The 21529-nt window shown below is 75.3% G+C and overlaps 1 protein-coding gene across 19 annotated transcripts in view; it reads right to left on the bottom strand.

Annotated features, from left to right (window-relative positions):
• Positions 1–20244, bottom strand: part of PLEC (plectin) — a 54050-nt gene extending 33806 nt beyond the window's left edge. For 2 of the 19 annotated variants that reach the window (XM_068668124.1, XM_068668123.1), the window contains exons 1-2: positions 18822–18933; positions 15037–15232 (exon numbers count right to left, since the gene is read on the bottom strand). In XM_068668124.1, the coding sequence (XP_068524225.1) occupies positions 15037–15196 (160 nt within the window). In that variant the 5' untranslated portion in view covers positions 15197–15232; positions 18822–18933. Of the gene's footprint in view, positions 1–2053; positions 2348–2529; positions 2626–3867; positions 4499–8159; positions 8233–10525; positions 10665–15036; positions 15233–16833; positions 17156–17487; positions 17607–18821; positions 18951–19390; positions 19432–20102 lie in introns of those variants that run through there. The other 17 variants (XM_068668135.1, XM_068668132.1, XM_068668131.1 and 14 more) reach the window with 12 other exon arrangements.
• Between the last annotated feature and the right edge of the window lie 1285 nt (positions 20245–21529).

Consider the following 21529-nt stretch of genomic DNA (forward strand, 5'->3'; position numbering starts at 1 on the left):
AGCCGCCGCTGCGGCGCAGGCCACGAGCAGCCTCTGGCAGCCTTGGTAACAGGAGCCAGGCCCAAACAAACAGCCGGATCCTGCTACCGAAACCAGCGCGCCGGCCGGCTGCTCCGCTGCCACCAGAACCCGCACGCGCTCCTGCAGCTGCTGTGCCGCGGCCCCCAGGGCCCCCTCCCAAGCCTGCCGCCTTTCCCGGTGCTGCCTCATCGCCCCCAAGCCCCTGCCCCAGGCGGGGGGCCCTGCAGCCCCCCATGGCCACAGCTCCAGCCCCACTCGATGTGCTGGGGGCTGCTGCTGCCCCTCTCTGCCCCGGGGATCCTGCACCCAGCTCCGAGAGAGGGCCCAGAGGGGTCCTCACATCTCCACAGCGGTGCAGGACGGGGGTGGCTCAGCCCTGGCATGGGGACGGAGGAAAACGAGGCACGAGCAGAGCAGGGGTGCAGAATCCCGGTTAAACACCCCAACACCGTGCCGATGGCACAACGGGGAGCAGGCAGCAGCGCAGTGGGGCAGAGCCCCATGGATACCCCTGCAGAGTCCCCACCCCGCGCTATTCCAGGAACAATGCCCAAAAATAACCCCGACGCCCCGCAGGGTGTCCCCGCCGAGTGGCACCACGGTGGCGCGGGGACCGTGGGACAGGGACCCCAGCCACGCCGGAGCACTGGGACAGGGACGAGGGCGCACAGGGACGGCGCCGTGGGGAGGGAGCGGGGACACCCGGCACGGGGGCGCAGGCAGGGCCGGGTGGGATGATGGAGCCCAGCAGCTGCGACCTTGGGGGTGCCCTTTGGACAGCACTGGGCAGGTGCCAGGGACAGCAGCCCCGCGGGGGGGCCGCGCTGCGCCAAGGTGCCCTGCTCGCACTGCTGGCAGGGAGAAGAGGCCGCGGCATCGCCCCGCACGGGCAGCCCGCGGCACCAGCTGCAGGATTGCGGTTTCGCGAGCGCCAGCACCGGGGCACCGCGGTCTGGCTGCCATGGCAATGTGGGTCGGTGCCTGGCCCTGCTGCCGGTAGCGTGACAGCTCCGAATGCCGTGCACAGATCGACGGAAACCACAGCCAACGCCCTGGAAAGAGCGGCGGGGGGGCTGAGACCACAGCCTGCATCCCCCCCGCATCCGTCAGCCCTGCAGGATTGGGGCAGGAGGAGCTGGAGGAGGCCGCCCCAGCCACAGGCACGGGGGTCTCACAGCACCTGCCCCCCACCAACCCCCAGCAATTCCCCGGGGGAGACGGTGCCGTAGGCGCAAGGGGACGCGCGAGGAGATCCCCGGCTGCGGTGCTGAGCCCCTGACCGCAGCGGCTGCCCGGCCTCACCGCAGCTGGCCCAGCCCTTCTGCAGTGCAAGCGTGCCGCACCGCGGGCAGCCGCGCCAGGACCCCCCCCACCGGGCGGCTGCGCCCTTCAGACGCTGCCTGCACCGGGCACGGTGCCAGCGTCCTGCAGCGGGGCGGGGGGGGCTGTGCCTGTCTTTTATGGGGGGGCAATGGGGAGCGGGGGCTTCGTGAAGCCACCACACAACCTGTGCAGGAGCTGCCCCCCCTCACCGCCCCTTCCAGCAGCACCGGGGCACAACCGGGACCCTGCAGCCCTCTGGATGGCCCCGTGTTGGGTGGGGGCAGACGCACCGAGGACCCCCCCGGCGGGCAGCCCGGAGCCGCGCAGGCGTGGAGCTGTCGCTCCCCAGCGCCCCCCTGTCACCAGAGCCCTGTCCCCGAAGGCATTTGGCACCTCGGCGCCCCGGGGCAGCACCTGCCGCCGGCACCGGGCTGCCGGGAACGGCCGGGGAGGGGCCGGGCTGGGGACACGGGGGGACACGGAGAGAGAGGGGGGGGCACTCAGCATCGCGCCCCCCCGCCCCGCGCAGCGCTCGCGCCCCAAAGCCCCCTACAGCGGCCCCCGACCCCCCCCCTGCGCCGCCTCCCGCCCCGACGGCGCGGCCGGGCCCTCCCCCGCCGGGGCTGGGCCGGTGCCCGGGGGCGGGGCGAGGGGCGGCGGCGGGCGGGGGAGCCCCGGAGCCCCGCGGCTCGGCAGCCCCGGGCCGGGCCGGACTCACCTGCAGCGAGGGGCTCGGCGCGGCGCCGCCAGTACCACACCAGGGCGAGGGACACGGCGTGCCCCGCCGCCACCAGCGACGGGAACAGCGACCCGGGGCCGTCCATCCCGGCGCGGCTCCGCGGCACCGCCCGCCCCGCGGCACGGCTCGGCTCGGCTCGGCTCGGCTCGGCGGGGCTGCCGGGCCCGGCGGGGCTGGGAGGCGCCAGCGCCCGCCCCCCCGGGGCCGCTCCCGCTCCGCCTTAACCCCTCCCGGTGCGCGGCGCGGAGCCGCCTTCCCCCCGCCGCACCGGCAGGAGCGAGCCCCGCGGGGGCGGCCCCGGGCCCGGCGCCAGCCCCTGCCCCCGGTCCGTGCCCCCCCCCCGCCCCCCCACAGCCCGGTGCCGGCTTTTTATACGGCGGGCGGTGCCGCCCCCCCCCGGCCCGGCGCGGCCCGGCCCGGCTCGGCCCGGCGCGGCTGTCGCCTACCCGGCACGACCTTCATGGGCAGCGCGGAGCGAGGCGCAGCGGCTCCGCCGGTCAGCCCGCGGGGGAGGGACGCAGCGGGCGGGCGCCGATATAAATAACCGGGGGCCCGTCACGGTGCCCGAGTTAGAACATGACACGGACGGGGGCGGGACGGCCCCGGCCCCCGGCCCCCGGCGAGGGGCGAGCCGCCGGGGGGTACCGGCCCGCACGGCGGAGCCCCCTGCACCGGCCCGACGGGGCGGCCGCCGCCACCGGGGGATGCGAGGCCGGGGCTGGATGCGGGGCCGGGATCGCCCCCGGTGTGCCTCGCTGTGCCCCCCGCTGCCCCCCGACGGCACAGCCCCGTGCCCCCGCCGCCGGTTCCAGGCCGGGTTTTCTCGCACCGACGGCCCCGGGTGGGTGGAAAAACCGGGGGCAGAGCAGCACCGGCCCGGTCCCGGTCCCCACCGGGTGTAGGGCACGGACACGGACACGGCACGGACACGGCACGGGCGGCACCGGCTGCAGCCGGGGGAGCTGCCCCCGCCCTGACACTGCCCTGCGCGGGGCCGCGCCGCGGGCACGCGCACCCAGTCCCCGTTGCCCACGTTGCCCACGCGTGCAGGCGGCTCCCCCCCGACCCCCCCCGCGCTGACTCACGGCCTGGCCGGGGCGCGGGCTCGGCCCCTTCCTGCTGGAAACTTGGAGCGGCCGCGGCCGCGGGGCTGAGTCACGGGCGGCGGCACGGGGAGGGCGAGCGGCCGGCACCGCGGCCTCGGGGCGCAGCAGCCCCCGGCCCCCCCGCCGCGGATGCCCCGCGGCCCCCGCCGGATCCAGCTGCCGCCGCGCCCCCCGGCCGCGGATCGGGTGTCGGCATCGCGTGTCCGCGGGGCGGGGGGGCGCGGCAGCCCCCTCCCCACCAGCCGCCCCGTCTGCCCCAGCTGCCGCCGTCCGTCCCCGGGCTCGGCCCCGCTGCAGCTCCGAGCATCTCCCGCTGCAGGACGCGGCGCCAGGGCCCCCCCCCGCCCCGGTGCATCCCCTCCGTGCCCGGAGGATTCCCCCCCGGCAGGGCCCGGAGCCCCCCCCGACCCCCAGGAGCCACGCTGTGCCCCGGGGTCCCCGCGTCCCCACCCCCGCACCCCCCGTCCCCACGCACATCCGCATCCCCGTGGGTGCCCTTTGGTCGGGCGGGGGGGTGGGAGGAGCCACCCCCTCTCCGGGATGGGAAGAGGGGCACGGCCGGCACCGGCACCCGCGCTGCAGAGCCCCCCCCCGTGGGCAGCAGCCCGGCGCCCCCCTCCCGGCTCGGCGCGAGGTCCCACGCGGGTCCCCCCTCCCCACGCGGCTGCCGGGATCTACCTGGGGCCGGGCCGGGCCGGGGGCCCTCCCGGGACACCCCCCCGGCGGCAGCGCCGGGCTCCACGTGCTGCTCGCCCTCCTCCTTCCTCCGGTACAGCCGGGAGCCGGGGGGCTCCTCGCGCGTCCTGCCGGGGCCGGGGGGCGCGGCGGGGCGGCGGGCGGGCGCGGGGGGCGCGGCGGGGCGGCGGGCGCGCTGCAGGGACAGCGGGACGATGTCGGGCGGCAGGCGCAGGAACTGGCGCAGGTAGGCGATGCCCTCGTCCGTCAGGTACCAGTAGTAGTGCCGCCAGGCGAACGTCTCCCGCACCAGCCCGCGGGAGCGCAGCGAGCCCATGGCGCGGATCACCTGCACCGTGGGCACCCCGGGCAGCTGCGGGTGGCAGCGCCGCGGCCGCCGCTCCTTCTCGGCCACCAGCACGCCCTCGCGGAACAGCAGCTCCAGGATGGCGCGGAGCCGCTCCAGCGGCATCAGCATCCCGGCCACCATGGCTGGGCTCGGCACGGCACGGCACGGCTCGGCTTGGCACGGCTCGGCACGGCACAGTCCCGCACGGCTCGGCACGGCCCGGTTCTGCAGGGCCCGGCTCGGCTCGGCCCGGTTGTGCACGCCCCGGCGCGGTTTGGCACGGCCCGGCCCGGCTCGGCTCGGCTCGGCGCGGTTGCTCGCAGCGCGCGGCGGGGCAGACTGGCGGCGGCTCCACCTCCCGGGCTGGGCGCGGGGGGGGGGGTGGGGGGGGGCCGGGGCATTCGCGGCTCGGCGGCGGCCCTGACTCAGCGGCCCCTCCCCGGCCCCGCGCAGCCCCCCCCCGGGCCGGCCCCGCGGCTCCCCCGGCCCGCCCCGACGCACCGGGCCGGTTCCCCGCGCCGTGGGAACCCCCCGCGGGACGCGGCCCCGGGGGAAGGGCGGCGGGGAGGAGGGGGGGGGCACCTGCCCGGGGACGTGGCCCCCGCGCCCCCCCCTTCTCCCCCGTCGCCATGGCGAGGAGGAAGAAACAGGCGGGGGCCGCCCCGGGCCGCATCGCCGCGCACCGGGGCCGCGCACCGGGGCCGCGTCCTGCCAGCGCCTCTGTTTGCTCTGCTGCTGTTTGAGCAGGGCCGGGCCCGCCGCGGGGGGGGGTTCCCGGGGCGCGGGGGGGCTCCCCCGGGTCGGGCCGGGCGAAACGGAGTCCCCGTGTCCCGTGCTGGGATCCCCCCCCCGGTGTCCACGCTGCCCGTCCCCAGGGCTGGCGGCTGGGGGGCTGCACAGGGAGGGACCCCAGAAGCACCCCCCAGGCCCGGTGACGGGCACAGCCCCTGGGGCACCCAGTGCGGGGTCTGGAAGTGGGTTCAGTGCGGAGCCCCCACGCCACGTGCCCCATCATTTCCCCACCTGGCATCACGCACCCAGTCCCAACAGGACACCCGGTGCCCGCACCACCCTGTGGGGAGCCCCCCCGGGCTGAAGGGGTCCCGCAGCAAAGTGACCAAGGATGGGCGTCCTGCCAGCCCCAAACGGGACAGGGACGTGAGGACAGATCCCGGCACGGCTCTGGGGCCAGGCCAGGCTGGCACGGGATGCAGCCGGAGGAACGAGGAACCCCTGGTGGTGGCACAGGGCCAGGGGCCTTGGGGACACCGTGGCACTGGGGATGGCACCAGCAGGAGAAGTGGCACCAAGGCTGGTGCCCCGCGTCCTGCGAGCTGTGCCCTGGGGAGCAGAGCAGTGATGGGGGCTGGCAGTGGCGGGGAGAAGGGATGGGCACGGGTGGGGGGCCAGGGGTCTGTACCCAGCTGTGCTTGGCCCCACGCAGCAGTGAGCAAGGAGGTGAGCGCAGCCCTGGGCATGGGCAGCGCCTGGCACAAATCACTGCAGGGGCTCCCGAAGCCCCTCACTCATGGGCAGCAGGATTGGGGTGCACAGCACAGCCCCACCCGCTGCAGCTTTGGGCACCCACCAGCACCCCCAGCAGGCTCGGGAGCTCCCAAGCGGGCAGCGTTTGGGGAGGACCCGTGCCCCTCACATGCAGCCACGTGGATCACCCCCAGCCACGCTCCCCCACCGCAGACCCCTCCGTCTGGCCCAGGAGTGACGGGGCCCGGAGCTGGGGCACCGCGCACCCCGCTCCACCCGGCTTCCCCCCCCCGGGGCAGGGACGGCGACAGCAGCCGTCACGTCACCGCCAGCACCGCGTCACCTCCGCAGCTGCGCCAGACCCCAGGGCAGGGTCCCCACCCGGCAGCCCCCAGGCTCCCCCGGCAGGGCAGGGAGAGGCAGGGACGCGGCACCACGGCAGCAGCCGGCCCCCTGCATGCAAATCCCCGCAGCGCTGCTCCCTCTGCGGCGCCACGGAGGGGGCATGGAGCTGGGGAAACCCCCCCGTGGTGGCTCCCAGCCCGGGGTGCCCCCAGCCCTGCCCATGCCGGGCACAGCAGAGGGGACAGCACGGAGCTGTGGGGACAGGACGGGACAATGCGCACGGTGCCAGGAGCACAGCACCCACACTGCAGCCACCAGCAGCGGCCTCCCCGTGCGCAGCCCCCTCAGCCTCCCCACGCAGCCACCTCCTGTCCCACGCAGCCACCAGAACCAGCCCACGGCCCCCCCGGGCAGCACCATGTCCCCACGTTGGTGGCACAGGGACAGCTCGGGGACGTGCTCGCATCCCTGGGCCGGAGCATCCCCCCAGCCCCCCCGGCCCCCTGCCCAGTGACTGCAGCACGCCGGGAAGTGCCGAGTCAGCGCCCGCCGCAGCGACCCGCTGCGCTGTGACAGCACAGCCAGCTCCGGCTGCTCCCTCCTGCCGGGGACACCGGGCACGGTGCCGGACCCCTCCCTACCTCCCCCCAACCCATGGCTGGGGGTCCGGGCAGGCTGCAGCCCCACGGCGCTGTGGGGCAGGCGGGTGGGCAGCGGGGGCTCCGGCCGGCAGCCCCTGGCCCCCAGCCCGGTGCCGGTGCCCCTGGGGCTGGCGTTGCCGCAGGGCTCCCGTGCCGAGGCAGGAACAAAGGCGCCGCTGTTCGCAGGGCGCTGCGGCCGAGCCAAGCGGCCCGGGAGCCCCGGGGGGATTAATGAGGACGGGGCCGGCGGGGGTCCTGCGGCCATGCCCGTTCTCACCATAAATCTCCCCGCTGGCAGCAAGGGGGGGAAGGGACGGGGGGAACAGAGCCCAACCTCTCCCTGACCCTGGCCGGGGTCCGAGCCAGCGCGGCCCCAGCCCCAGCGCCGCGGCTCGTTAGCGTAATTGGCCGTGCAGTGGCCGCATGCCCGCTGCGGCGGCTTAGAGGGGACAGGAGCACGCGGTGCAGCAGCCCCGTGACGAGCATCCGCGGGGCCCGTTACTCACGCCCCAGCGCACCGGCTCTGCGGCATGGCACGGCACGGCACAGCCCCCCCCCCCCCAGCCCCTGCCCCCCCGGCAGCTCCCCAAGCCCCTCTCCCGTGCCGCATGCATTGCGCCCATGCAGCCGAGCAAGCGCTGGTGCAGCAGCGGCCCCGAGACCCCCACCCACAGGATCAGCCCCCCTGCAAGTGGGGGGCTGTCCCCTGACAGTGACCGTGCCCCCCCGGGGGACAACTCTGCCCCAGGCTGGCCACAGGGCAGTGGGAGTGCTGGGGACCGCAGAACCACACAGATGGGGCAGGTGCCCAGCACCCCACACATCCCCTGCCCCACTGCAGAGCATCCAGGGTGGGCGCTGAGCACCCTGCGTGCCCCCAGCCCCACTGCGTGCTCAGCTCCCCTACACCCCCCCAGCCCCACTGCAGAGCACCCAGGGCAGGTGCTGAGCACCACGGACGCCCCCACACCACTGCAGAGCACCCGGGGTGGGCGCCGAGCTCCACGCCTGCCCCCAACCCTACTGCAGAGCGCCCAGAGCCGGTGCCCAGCACCCCACACGCCCCCAGCCCCACCGTGGAGCACCCAGGGTGGGCACCGAGCACTTTGCCTGCCCCCAGCCCCACTGCGTGACGAGCTCCCCACACACCCCAGCCCCACCGCAGAGCATCCAGGATGGGTGCCAAGCCCCCCACACACCCCCAGCCCCACTGCGGAGCCTCCAGGGTGGGTTCCAAGACACCCCCCCACGTCCCCAGCCCCACTGCAGAGCATCCAGGATGGGTGCCAAGCCCCCCACACACCCCCAGCCCCACTGCGGAGCCTCCAGGGTGGGTTCCAAGACACCCCCCCACGTCCCCATCCCCACTGCAGAGCATCCAGGGCGGGCGCTGAGCCCCCCCCTCAAGCCCCCAGCCCCACTGTGGAGCATCCCGGGTGGGTGCCGAGCCCCCCGCAAGGTGACCCCGCGGGTACCTTTGAGCGAGATGATCTCGTGGTGGATGGAGCGGGACGTGTCCATGTCCATGTCCATGGCCCGGCTCGGCTCGGCCCGGCGCTGCGCCCCGCGCCCCCCCCCCTGCATTTATGGGGCGGCCGCGGCCAATCAGGGCCGGTCCGCCCCGTCCGGGGCACCGGGAACGGGCAGCTCCTGCGGCAGCCCCGCCCCCGGCACGGCTCGGATCGGATCGGATCGGCACGGCTCGGATCGATCAGCACGGATCGGATCGATCAGCACGGCTCGGATCGGCTCGGATCGGCACCTGCTGCGCCACAGCCCCCCCATCCCCATCCACCGCAGCGCAGCCCCCCCGCCCCGCCCCATTAACGCCTCACCCCCCCCCAACCCCATCCCGGCGCAGCCCCCCCCTGCGCAGCCCCCTCCCCGCGGGGCCCCCCCCGGCACCGGGTCTGGGCAGCAGCACAGGGGCTGCAGCGCCCCCCCCACGCTGCCAGGGCCACCGACACGGGTGGGGGGGGGAAGGGGGGGGGCACCTACGCAGCCCCTGCCACGGGCAGAGCGGAGCTGCAGCCCCCATGGAGCTCCCCCCAGCCCCAAATTGCTGTGGCTGGTGCTGCCCGTGCCTGGGGAGGGGGACAGAAGATGCCTCCCAGGTGCCCCCCCGGTGGTCCCAGCTGGGCAGTGATAACGGCAGCACCCAGCAGCCGCCGGCACCCGGGCACGTGCCCATGGGGAGGGACGGCGCCATGCGGCACCCGCGGCACCCCCGGCATCGACGCCCGCGGCACCGCCACCGCCGCGTCCCCAGGGCTCGTGGTGGGCACCCTGCGACCCCCGGGGGGCTGCCGGTGCCAGACCTGCTGCCCTGGGGCTGTTTGTGCTCTGTTGGGGACAGCTCGGGACATGGGGGTGTCAGCAGCAGGAGGAATGCACCGCGCGCCCCCCCTGCGGCACGGCCAGGCCTCCCCAGGCAGCGCGGCCGCGGCGCACGGCCAACGGCAGCTCCGTCCTGCCGCCGGCGTGCTCCAGCTTTTATCCTTACACGGCCGCCTGCGCCGGTCTGCTGCGCTTCGCCGGGGGGGGCACGAGCCCAGAGGCAGCCCCACGAGTGCGGGGCGCAGGCAGCTGCCCCCAGACCCCCGCCGGTGGCCGCGGTGCCCACGCAGGGACACCGAGCACGGCGACGCCGAGCCCCCCGGCCATAGGGTTGGGGCTGGGGGTGGTGGGGGGGCCGTGCCCGTGGCCCCTCGCTGCGGTGCCCGCGGGGATGCAGCCGGAGCTGCCTCTGCCCGGGGCTGGCGTGCGCCAGTGCCACCAGCCCGGGCGGCGCTGGCAGGTACAGGCGGTGCCGGCGGGCGCGGGGCCAAACCGTCTGCTCCTCGCTCGCGGTGTCAACGCTTTTTGCAGAGCCCCGAGGCTCGGCTGACGCCTCCCGGCTTTGCCAGCAGCTCTGGGACAGCGGCGCGTGCGGTGACCCCGCTGGCTGCGGGGAAGTGACCCGGCCCAGCGCCACGGGAGGGGTCGGCACCCAGACCCCCCCCACCAGTACCAACAGTGGGACCGGCCACCGGGGCACCCTGGGGACCCCAAGCTGAGCAGTGTCGGGGGGACCCCAGGGCTGGGATGAACCCTAAACCGCCAGCCCCAGGCACGTGGAGTCACGCACAGGCAGGGGCCCCCCCGTGCCCCCCCGAAAGGACACCCGATGCGTCCGCCAGGATGTTGGCCGGGGTCCCACCGCGGTGCCGCCGCACGCACAGGGGAAAGAAGCCCCTGGGGCGCAGGGACAATGCGGGGACGGGTCCCCAACGAGGGTGGCAGCGCAGCCGAGGCTTGGCCGTGCGTGCCCCCCCCCCGGCTCCCCGGCCCCCCGCGGGGATCCCCCCAGCCCCCCAGCCTCGGTGACGTGCCGGGGTCAGGCAGCGCCGGCCGCGCTCGCGCCCCTTGTAAGGGCATGGCTGCTCCGAGCCCGCCGCCGCCGCACCGCCACCGCGCTGGGGGGCCCACGGCGGCCCCGAGCCCGCGCCCCACACCCTGCGCCCCCGTCCCCACCCCACGGCCACCCCCAGACCCCACGCAGCCCACGGCCGGGGTGGGCAGGGGGGTCTGGGTGCCTCTAGGGTGCTGACACTGACCCCCCGCGCACTCCCCACGTGCCCCACGCAGCCCCCCACGCACCCCCCACGCGTGCCCACCCCTCCCACGCGCCCGTGGGACACCAAGTGCCCACCAAGTGGGCTCCACACGGGGGCACAGCCCCCCTTCCCCTCTGCCCCCCCTTCCCGAGCTCTGCCCCGGCTCCCAGCCCCACGGCGACCCCCGCCCGGCGCGCCCCGACCCCCCCCTCCCCACGCGGAACACGCGTGGGGCCCGGCGCTACCTTTGTAGCGCTCCCGCACGTCCTCGTAGGCCTGGATGAAGTCCTGCTCCTCGGGGTTGGGGGGCAGGCTGCCCAGCTCGTACGTGGCCATGGCCGGGCCGGGGGCGGCGGGGGGGGCGCGGCGGGGGGGGCGCAGCCGCGTGGGAGCCGTGGGAGCCGCGGGAGCCCCGCGCGGCCCGGCCCGGCCCGGCCTTAAGGGAAGCGGACACGGGGGGGGGGGGGGGGGGGCGGGGGGCGGTGGAGCGGCGGCGGGGGCGGGGCGCGGGGCGGGGGCAGGGGGCGGGAGGGGCGGGGGGCGAGGGGGGGCAAGGGGGGGGGTGGGGATGGGACGGGGCAGGGTGGGGATGGGGACAGCGCAGGTGAGAGGGGCGAGGTGGGGGGACACGGGGTGGGACGGGGGGGACAAGGGACGGGGGGACACGGGACTGGGGGGGGACACGGGACGGGACGGGGGGGACACGGGACGGGATGGGGGGACACGGGATGAGGGACGGTGTGGGGCTGGGGGTGCAGGTGACAAGGGACAGGACACGGGGACAGGATGGGGCTGGGGGCGCAGGTGAGAGGGGCGGGATGGGGGACACAGGAGGGACAGGGGGACAAGGGACAGGGTGGGGGGACATGGGACAGGGGATGGTGTAGGGCTGGGGGTGGAGGCGACAAGGGACAGGACCTGGGGATAGGATGGGGCTAGGGGGACAATGCAGGTGACAAGGGACAGGACGGGGGGATGAGGGACAGGACAGGGGGACAGGATGGGGGGACAAGGGGTGGTGTGGGGCGGGGGGTGCAGGTGACAAGGGACAGCAGGGGACAGGGCCAGAGGTGACAAAGGACAGGACAGGCGTGCAGGTGACCAAGGCTGGGACATGGTGAGGAGGGACAGGATGGGGCTGGGGGGTGACAAGGGACAGGATGAGGCTGGGGGGGTGACAAGGGACAGGATGGGGCTGGGGGTGGGGGTGACAAGAGGTGCACAGGACCCGGGGTGCAGGTGACAAAGGGTGGGACAGAGGACACGGGTGGGAAGGGACAGGGTGGGCACAGGTGGGAAGGGATGGGGGGGGTCTGGGGGTGTAGGTGACAAGGGACAGGACATGGGGACAGGATGGGGCTGGGGGGGCAGGGGACAAGGGACAGGAGGGGGCTGGGGATGCCGGTGACAGGGGGTGACAGGGCCCAGGGGTGCCCAGCACCGGGGCCCAGCAATGGGGGCACCGAGAGTGGGGAGAGGGCTTGGTGCTGCTGGGGGCACTGGGCAGCACTGGGGAGCACTGGGAACTAATGGGGGACACTGGGCACTGATGGGGGGGCTGATGGGGGGCCGTGGGAACTAATGGGGGGCATGGGGCATTGGGGGGCTGATGGGGGGCACTGGCACTGACGGGGGGCACTGAGCACTAATGGGGGGGGCCCAGGCACTAACAGGGTCCCCATGGAGCACATGGGGGTGCCTCCCCGTGGGGGGAGGAGCAGAACTGGGGGGGGGGGGGGCACCGCTGCCCTCGCACGGCGTGCTCATGGCCCTCCCCCGGGCACTGCTCGTGCCCACCCACCCCACTCGTGCCCACGCACCCCCCCCGGCCCCCGCCAGCCCCACGCACGCCCGGTGCCGGATGGCCCAGCCCGGCCCCCCCGCGGCCGCCCCACCCCGTGACTCAGCACCGCAGCGTCACCGCCGCTGCCACTGTGTCCCCAGCACCCCACAGCACCCCACAGCACCCCACGGCACCCCACAGCACCCCACAGCACCCCACAGCCCCCCATGGCACCCCATGGCACCCCACGGCACCCCATGGCCCCCCACAGCACCCCACAGCACCCCCCAGCACCCCACACCCAGACCCTGGGGTCCTGCCCTGCCCCCCCCAGCAGGACCCCCGGACCCCCAATGCTGAGCCCCACAGCCCCAAAATGGGGGGCACCTGGGGGACCAGGACACCAGGACCCCCCCCCCGAGGATTGTTCCCCCCCCACCGGGACCCCGCCAGCAGCGGGGACCCCAGCACGGTGCCGGGCTCAGCCCCGAGGCCGTGGGGCCAAGGCCGGGGAGGGGGGGGGGGGGGGGCAGCGGGGGGGCGGCTGCTAAATCGGGGAGGAGGACGGGCGGCGGAAACAATGCGGGCCCATAGCTGCCAGGGCGCGGGGCCCCCGCCGGGGGGTGCGGGGGGGCACGAACCCCCCCCGGCCGCGTGTGCGCCCCCCCCAGCCGCAGGGACACGGCGCCCACCAGGGGCAGCCCCCCCGGCACAAGGGGGGGGGGCTCGGGGCTCGTGGGGGCGCGGAGCTGCGGTGCCAGCAGCGAGGGCACGGGGACAGCCCCCCCCCGGGGGGGGCACCACGGAGCGAGGTCCCCGGGGTGTCCCCTGCGTGTCCCCCGGGTGTCCCCGGGGTGTCCCCAGCAGCCGCGGGGCCGGGACACGGAGGCGCCGCCTGGGTCCGCGCGCCCCCCCCCCCGCTGAGGGTCTCGGTGTCCGGCCCCCCCCCCCGGCCCCCCCCGCAGCCCGGCCCCGGGGGCCCTCTGACGGTGGCCGGGGACACTGCAGGGCCCGGGGGCTGCGCCCCGAGGGCGCCCCGAGGCGAGGCCGGGACGCGGCCGCCAGAGGGGACTCGGTGTCCCCAGGGGACGGGGACAGCACGGCCCGGACACACGCGCTCCCCCCGGTGTCCCCAGCGCTGTCCCCAGCGCTGTCCCCAGTGGTGTCCCAGCACACGCAGCCCCAGAGCAGTGGCAGCCGCGTCCTGCCCAGGGACACCACGGACACGGTGTGCACTGCCAGGGGCATGGCACGGCCACCACAACGCTGGGACATGGCACAGGGGACATGGCACGGACACCGAGACAGCACGGCACAGGGGGCACGGTGTGGTCACCGTGACACAGCACAGGGGGCACGGCACAACCAGCACAACACAACATGGCACAGCCACCATGACAGCACAGCACGGGTGGCACAGCATGGTCACAACAACAGCATGGCACAGGGGGCACAGCACTGCCACAGTGACACTGTGACATGGCACAGGGGCATGGCACAGCCACAACAACAGCATGGCACAGGGGGCACGGCACAGTCACTGTGACACAGCACAGGGGGCACTGCATGACCACTGCAACACAGCACGGGGGGCACGGCACGGCCACCATGACACTGTGACGTGGCACAGGGGGCACAGCAGGGTCACCGTGACACAGCACAGGGGGCACTGCACAACCACCACAACACAACACGGCACAGCCACTGTGACAGCATGGCACAGGGGGCACAGCATGGCCATGGTGACACTGTGACATGGCACAGGGGGCATGGCACAGCCACCACAACACGGCATGGCCACGGTGACACTGTGACATGGCACAGGAGGCACGGCACGGGCACCATGACAGCATGGCATGGGGGGCACGGTGTGGTCACTGTGACATGGCACAGGGGGCATGGCACTGCCACCACAACCATGACATGGTCACCGTGGCACAGCACAGGGGGCACAGCACAGTCACCGTGACAGGCATGGCCACAGCAACAGCAGGGGACGGCCACCGTGACACTGCAACATGGCACAGGGGGCATGGGACGGCCACCACAGCACCCTGCTGTGGCACAGGGGACGTGGCACAGCTCGGCCACCCCGACAGGGCGCAGGGGTCCCGGTGCCCGCGGTACGGCACGGCGCAGCACAGCGCGCCCCCAAGCCACGGCATCGCCCCCTGCTCCCCGGCCCAGCACTGCTGGTCACGGCGGCACCACGCCGAGTCACCGAATGTCAGGGACTGGAGGGGACCCTGGAGCCAGTGCCACCCCCCTGCAGGAACCCCTGGAGCAGGTCACACAGGAACGCGTCCAGGCGGGGTTTGGATGCCCCCCCAGCCCCCCCGGGCAGCCTGTCCCATGCTCTGTCACCCTCACCATAAAAAAGTGTCATCTCACATTAAAGCAGAACCCCAAATGTTCCAGTGTGCACCCACTGCCCCTTGTCCTGTCCCTGGGTGTCACCGAGAAGAGCCTGGCTCCGTCCTCCTGACGCCGCCCCTTGCCATATTTATAAACGTCCATGGGGTCACCCCTCGGTCTCCTCTTCCCCACCCTACAGAGCCCAGCTCCCCCAGCCTCCCCTCTCAGGGGGATGCCCCGCTCCCCAAACCATCCTCGGGGCTCTGCTGGGACCTCCCGTGGCATCGTCCCCAGGCACCCCAAGGCATCACCCCCAGGCACCCATGGCATCGCCCCCAGGCACCCCACGGCATCGCCCCCAGGCACCGCCGCACACTGCGGCACAGCCCGGCCTCCTGGCCCCAACCAGAGGCCCTTGCCCCGCACTGGGCACAACCACCACGCGCGTGTGCAACGGCGCAGCCTGGCACGGCCACAGCCACCAGCGGGCAGCCGGGTGCACCGGACAGCGCGACCGGACCCCGCCACGACAACACTGGGTCCCTGACGGGGCCGAGCCCTCCCTGGAGCCCCACCAGCACCACCCCAAAACGGCGCCGCCCGTGCCGCCGGCCCTACCTGCGATCCTGATCACCGCCCGCTCGGCGGGGTCCAGCACCGTCCCGTTGCCCGCGGTCGCCTTGGTGCGTTTGGTGCGCTGGTGCTTGGCCAGGTTCCAGGGCAGGGTGTCCCCGGGGCTCGGGGAGCTGCTGCTGCCGCTCGAGCTCTCCTCCGCCATCTCGGCCGGCTGCCGGCACCCCGCCGGCCTCAGCTCCTGCGGCAGAGGGACGGGGTCAGGGCAGGGGGATCTCCGAACGCCACCGTCCCCTGGCACCGCCGCTCCCAGCTCCTCGGCTCCTGGGCGCGCCCCAACCGCCCCGGCTCGCACCTGCCACCGGCAGCGCCCGCAAAACCCACAGCCGGCCCCGTGCCAAACGGGAGGGAGGCGCAGCTGGGAGGGGGCAGCCCCCAGGTGGGGGCACGGGGAGGGGCTGCTTCAGGTGCCCCCCAACAACCACAGCCAGTGCCATGGGGTTGCCACATGGGGAAAGGGGCTGGGAACGGGGACGTGGGGGCGCAGGGAGCGCTGCGGGCGCAGCACCGAGCTGCTGGTGAGAGGCACGGGCAGGACGTGGCCACGGCCTCACCCCCCCAAACGCAGCCCCACGCACGATACGCCCCGAGGCCGGGAGGGGACCGGGGCCACCACCAGGGCGGAGGCTGCGCCGGGGCTACCACGGGGAGCACCTGGGGCCACCGGGAGCTGCTGCCGGGGCTCTGCAGCCTCGTGGCACCTGGGGAGCGCGGCGCAGGTTGCCAGGCGAGGCCGCACGTCAGGGCTGGCGGCAGCGAGGCCGCCTCTGCAGTTCCACCCCCTCCACGCAGCGCCGCGAGAAGCCAGCACCGGTTACGTGATCTCGGGCAATGTTTTTCCACCGGAGCCCGCATCGCCCCGTGCCGGGGCCGGGCAGCGCCAGCAAGGCCGGGAGGAGCGGCCCTGCCACCCAAACGGTGCCCGGCACCATGGGGATGGTGGCACCCCGGTGGCACGGGGATGGGGACCCCCTGCCCTCCCCACCGCTCCGTGCTGCTGCACCATTCCCAGGGGCTGGGGCAGCTCAGGGCCGGCTCAGGGCACAGCATCCCCGGGAGCATCCCCGGGCCTCAGCAATTTGGGGGTCCCTGCGAGCACCGAGCCCGGCTCCAGCTCCCCACCCCGGGGGGCACCCGTGCCCGCAGCCCCCGAGCAGGGGCCGCACGCACAGCACGGCCCCACGGGAACCCCCCGCTCCTGCCCCCTGCAACAGGGCCCTCGGGGGTCTCTCCCCCCCCATCGCTGCCCACACGCCGCGGAGGAGCCCCCCCGGGCCCCCCATCACGGCTGATTCGCAGCCTCCATCCCCTGCGCCTCCGCCACAGCCCACGGCCCCTCCTGCGCCCGGCAGCGCGCCCCCAGCCCCGCGGGGGCTGCAGCCCCCCCCCGCCACGGCACCACCGGGGGACTCGGCACGGGGGGGGGGGCAGCCCGGGACACCCCCGCAGCACAGCCCCTGCCCCACATCCACCCCATCCCATCCCCCAGACCCCCACCCCGCACCCCCTGCACCTCCCCCAGCCCAGCCCCCGCAGCCCCTGCGGCACAGCCCCCCCCCCACAGCAGCCCCCCCCTCCCCGCCCCGCACCCCCGCTCCCCGCAGCCCCATCCCCACGCCCGGCCCCTGCAGCAGCCCCGCGCCCGCTGCTCCCCCGCCGCCCCCCCATTTACCGCAGCAGCCCCGCAGCCCCCCCGCAGCCCTCCCCAAGCCGGGGGCCGCCCGCACCCACACGGGACCCACGCGGGGAGCCCCCAGCCCCCCCCGGCCCGGCCGCACTCACCGTGCGCCGCGGGGACCCCCGGTGCGCGCCCGCCGCGGGGGCATCTCCAACCGGGGGGCTGGGGGCGGGGGGGGCTCGGGCACCGGCACCGGCACCGGCAGCGCTGCGCTGCGCTCCGGCGGGGCCCGGCTCCGGGGGCGGGCGGCGGGCGGGGCCGGGGGGGGGGCGGGCGGGGCCGCCCGTATCTCGCACCCGCACCCGCACCCGCGGGGCCGCGCACAGCGGGCGGCGAGCGGCGACCGGGGGGGGGGTAAGGAGGGGTGAGGGGTTACCGCGACCCCCGCCCCCGGAGCGCACGGCGTGGAAGGGGTTAACCACGACCCCCCCCTCCCGTTCCCTTTAACCCCTTCCGTGCCGTCCCGCAGCGTTGTCCCGGGGCTCCCGGGGCTCGTCCCAGACCCCAGCCCACGGCCACGACCCGGCGGGGATGGGGGCACCGCGGGGCAGGGGACGGGGGCACCGGGTGCCAGGGACAAGATCCCCGGGTGCCAAGGATGGGGGCACCGTGGCGCAGGGGATGGGGGCACCGTGGCCGTGCCACCCGCAGCCCCGAGAGCTGGGGGTGCAGAGCCCGGGTCCCACCACCCGCAGCAGCCCCGGGCACCGTCCCCGCACCCCCCACCCCACACCCCGCTGCCTCCCGCACCCCGTTACCGGGAGCCGCCGCGGCGGGGCCGAGCAGCGCGCCCTGCCACCCGTGCCACCGGTGCCACCATCCCCGTGCTGGTGGCTTCAGCCTTCACATGACCCAGTTCCTCTCCTGCCTGGCGCAGCCTCTGTTGGCTCCGGGCCTGTTTGCGCCGCGGTGGCACCGGAGCCGCGCGCCCCGGCACAGCCGGCCTCCGCAGCAAGGCCCCAGCGGCACCGTGGCACCGCCGGGGGGACCGCAGGCAGTGGGGGCGCAGGGCGGTGGGGGTGTGGGTCCCATCCCTGCACCACCCCCGGGCTCCGTGCCCAGCCACAGCCGCAGGGCACGGCGAGGTGCCGCGGCTGCGCGGCCTTGCAGGAGGCCGCGGTGGGAGCACGGGCAGGCGGTGCCGCCACGTCCTGGCACTGAGTGAGTGTGGTGGCGGCAGGGGGGCAACACCAGGAGCCCGGCACAGGCCCCGGCATGCTGCAGAGAGGGAGAGGAGCCCGGTTTCTGCTCCGCTGCCTCCCCTCCGCCCGCGGCCCCGTGGCAGGGATGGAGCTCGGCACCGCTACGGGAGGCAGCGGGCAGGGGCGAGGCGCTGGCAGCCGGCGAGGCCCCGGGGTTGGCACCGTGCCGGGACCAGGGTGGCGCCGGGTGCGGGCGGCGCTGCAGGCACACAGCGGGGCCGCGGGGCACACGAGCCGGCAGCACCGCGGCTCCGCGGGCACCAGCAGCAGGCACAGAGCGGCCACGCAGACACTGCCGGCACATCTGTCTGTGCCAGGCACGCCCACGTGCACGCAGTGACTGGGTGCACGCGTGCACACACACACACGTGCACACACACATGTGCATGCACATTCATGCACATGCATGCATGCGTGAACACATGTATGCAAAAACACAGGTACATGCATGTGCACAGACACATGGGCACACACGCGTGCACACACGCATGCAAACACACACCCATGTATGCACACACATGCACACACATGTGCACACGCACAAACACACACACTGGGCCTCGCTGGATGCAGCACGCAGGCTCACGCAGATGCAGGCGTGCACACACACACACACACGCACACGCACACACACACACACAAAGTGCATGCCCCCACCAGGTGTGCAAGGCACACCCATGCGCTTGTGCACACACAGCCCCCCCCCAGCAGACGCCCTCTCCCCAGCTCCCAGGCACCTCCCCTGCCCCTCCCAGCGCCTCCCAGTGCCCCCAGTACCCCCCAGCCCCCTCCACCTGCCCACTGGTGGCACAGCCCCCGCCCTGCCCCACGGTGCTGCCAGCACCAGCAGGGTTAGGGGACCCCAGGGCCACCCCCCCCCGGCTCCCTACCGCTGTGTGTGCCCAGCGGCTGCTGCCCGTCCTCGTCCCCGTCCTCGTCCCCGTCCTCGTCCTGGTCCCCGCCGGCCGCTGTCCCCCAGCAGGCGCCGGGCTCTGCTTCGGGCCCCTCCTGCGGCCCCGCTGCAAGGCAAAGCTCTTGGCTCGTGCGTCCCCGCTGCCGACAGGGACAGTGCCCCACGGCACCGTGCGGCACGGCACGGCACGGCACGGCACCCCCCCATCCCGCTGCCCGCCCATGGCCTCCCCCTGCGCCGGGCAGGGCACGGGTGCCCCGGCCACGGCTCCGTGCGGCACCCGGCGGGGGAGAAGGGGGCGATTCCCTCGCTGAGAGCACGGACAAAGGGCCCCATTCAGCGCCGCGCTCAGCCCCGCGGGCCCCTCGGGACAAAGGTCCCGCACGCTTGGCACCGGCAGCGCCAGGCTCCCCCCGCTCAAGGCCCGTGACCGGCGGGGCCCCATGGGGCACAGCGGGGCTGGAAGGGGGCCCCCAGCCCCACGTGGGACAGGGTGCGGAGCCCCCACCCCAGCTGCATTTTGGCACCCCGGGGCCGGGCTCCTACCTGCGGGGCTGCCAGCGGCGTCGCGCTTTCCGACCGCTTCCCTGCAGGAGCAAAGCGGGAGCGATGGCTCGGTGCTGGCACGTGAGGAGTGCCCCAAACCGCTCCCCACCCCGGATCCCGGCACCCGCCCTGCCCGGCCGGAGCTGGGCGCTGGCAGCGCTTCCACGTGCGGATGCGACGCCTGCCCCGGGCCGTGCCCAGGAGGAGCCGGTGCCAGGTCCCGGTGCTGGTGGCACGGGCACGCTCCCGTTCACGGTTGTGCCCGCGGTGCCGTGCCCAAGCACACGGCCCCACCGCCCATCCCTGGCACGTGCTGTGGGCACAGCCCCATGGGTTCACCCCGGCACACCCTAGAGGAGCCCCCGCATGGGAGCCACCCTCCCCCTGCCCACACCGCGGGGTCCCATGGGGTGCGGGGGGTCCGGCAGCCCCCCGGTGCCGCTCACCCTGCAGGAACAGGGGGGGGCCAAAAGCCGGGGGCTCCTCCGGGAAGGGGCCGCCGCAGGATCGGCGCGATGGGAACGGGGCTCGCCCTGGCGCCGCCGTGCCCCTCGCCCCCGCTGCCGCTCCCCGGCTGGAATCCAGCCCCAGGGAGCGGGGAGGAAAAGTCCCACGGCCCCGCGCTGCCAGGGGCCGGCTGGGGGTGGCCCCGCGGGGCCATCGTGCCCGTGCCGCCTCCCGCCACGTGTCACCGCGTCCCCACGCGTCCTACCCGGGGGGCGCGGGCACCGCAGCACGAAGAGCGCCCAGAGGCAGAGGGGGCCCAGAGCCGAGGCCAGCACCCAGAGCACCCAGAGCCACGCGGGGTCCCCCGGTGTCCCCGGGCTCGGCGGGGCCATGCGGGAGCCCCGGGAACTCGCGGCCCCGTCCGGCTGCTGCAGGAGGGGTCCAGATGTGCGGCCTCTCCCCGCTGACTCACCGCGGCCGGCGGGGACGCCTCCGGCTCTGCCTTAACCCTCGCGGGGGCCGCGGTGGGGATCCCCCGGCTGCAGGGACCCCCCCGGCCTCTGCGCCCCCCCAACTCCAAACGCCCCCCAGGATGGGGACCCTGCTTGTGGGGCTGGATCCTGGCACCAGGAGGGTGCGGTGCGGCCATCCCCCGGCTGTGCCGCCTGCCCCACGCCGTGCCCCCCTGTGTACCCCCCCCCCAACATCCCCCAGGCCCCCAGGCCCCCTGTGTGGCCCAGTGTCCCTACATTGCCCGTGTCCCCTACACCCCCTCCCACCCCCACCCCTGCACCCACTGTCTGCAGGCAGCTCCAATGCTCACCCCCGTCCCCTGCATCCTTCATGGCCCTGGCCCCCCGGCGTTGCTCACGTCCCAAAATCTCTCACATCTTGCAAGGAGCCCCCCCACACCCATCCCCTGCACCCCCTTTATCCCCTGCACCCCCCGTGTCCCCTGCACCCCCCATGTCCCCTACACCCCCCCATGTCCCCTGCATCCCCCACATTCTCTGCACCCCCTACACCCACTGCACCCCCATGTCCCGTCCCCCCCCTCATGTCCCCACCCCTGGCACTGCTGTGGGGTGCCCCCCCCAGACAAACACATCCCCAGGCAGTGGCTCCATGCCCACTGCCAGCTCCAGCAGCACCCATGGCCCCAGCAGTCCCAGCCCTGACTCAGCCCCCCCAGGACCCCCTGGTTCTGGGCTCTGGGGACTGGTGGCCCTTTGGTGGCACCCCCTGGGCACTCAGGCCTTGCCCCATGGCCACAGGGACCCCCAGCCCCCAAGGGTCCCCACTGCAGGCCAGCAGACACCGGTGCTGCCCAGTGCCCTGGGGCTGTGCCCGCTGCTGGCACTGTGCTGATGGGCTGGGGGAGGGCAGCAGAGACCCCCGGAGACCCCTGGAGCCCCCCAGGGTGCCCACAGGGTGCAGCGAGGCTCTGCCGGGGGGGGCAAGCACGGGCAGCTGCAGCACAGGCAGGGTGCAGGCAGGGCGCTCAGGGCGCAGGCAGGGCGCAGGCAGGGTCCCCCCCCGCGCTGCCCGCTCAGCCCCCGGGGCGCTGCCGCCGCCGCTCCGGATCCGCCCGCGGCCCCCACGGGCCCCACGCGAGGGGGGAGCGGGGCCGGGGCCAGCCCAGCCCGGATGCCCCCGGGGCTGCGGGTGCCGAGCTCCGGAAAACGCTGCCCA

Source organism: Anas acuta (genome assembly GCF_963932015.1).
Source record: "Anas acuta chromosome 2 unlocalized genomic scaffold, bAnaAcu1.1 SUPER_2_unloc_1, whole genome shotgun sequence".
NCBI classification, from domain to species: domain Eukaryota; kingdom Metazoa; phylum Chordata; class Aves; order Anseriformes; family Anatidae; genus Anas; species Anas acuta.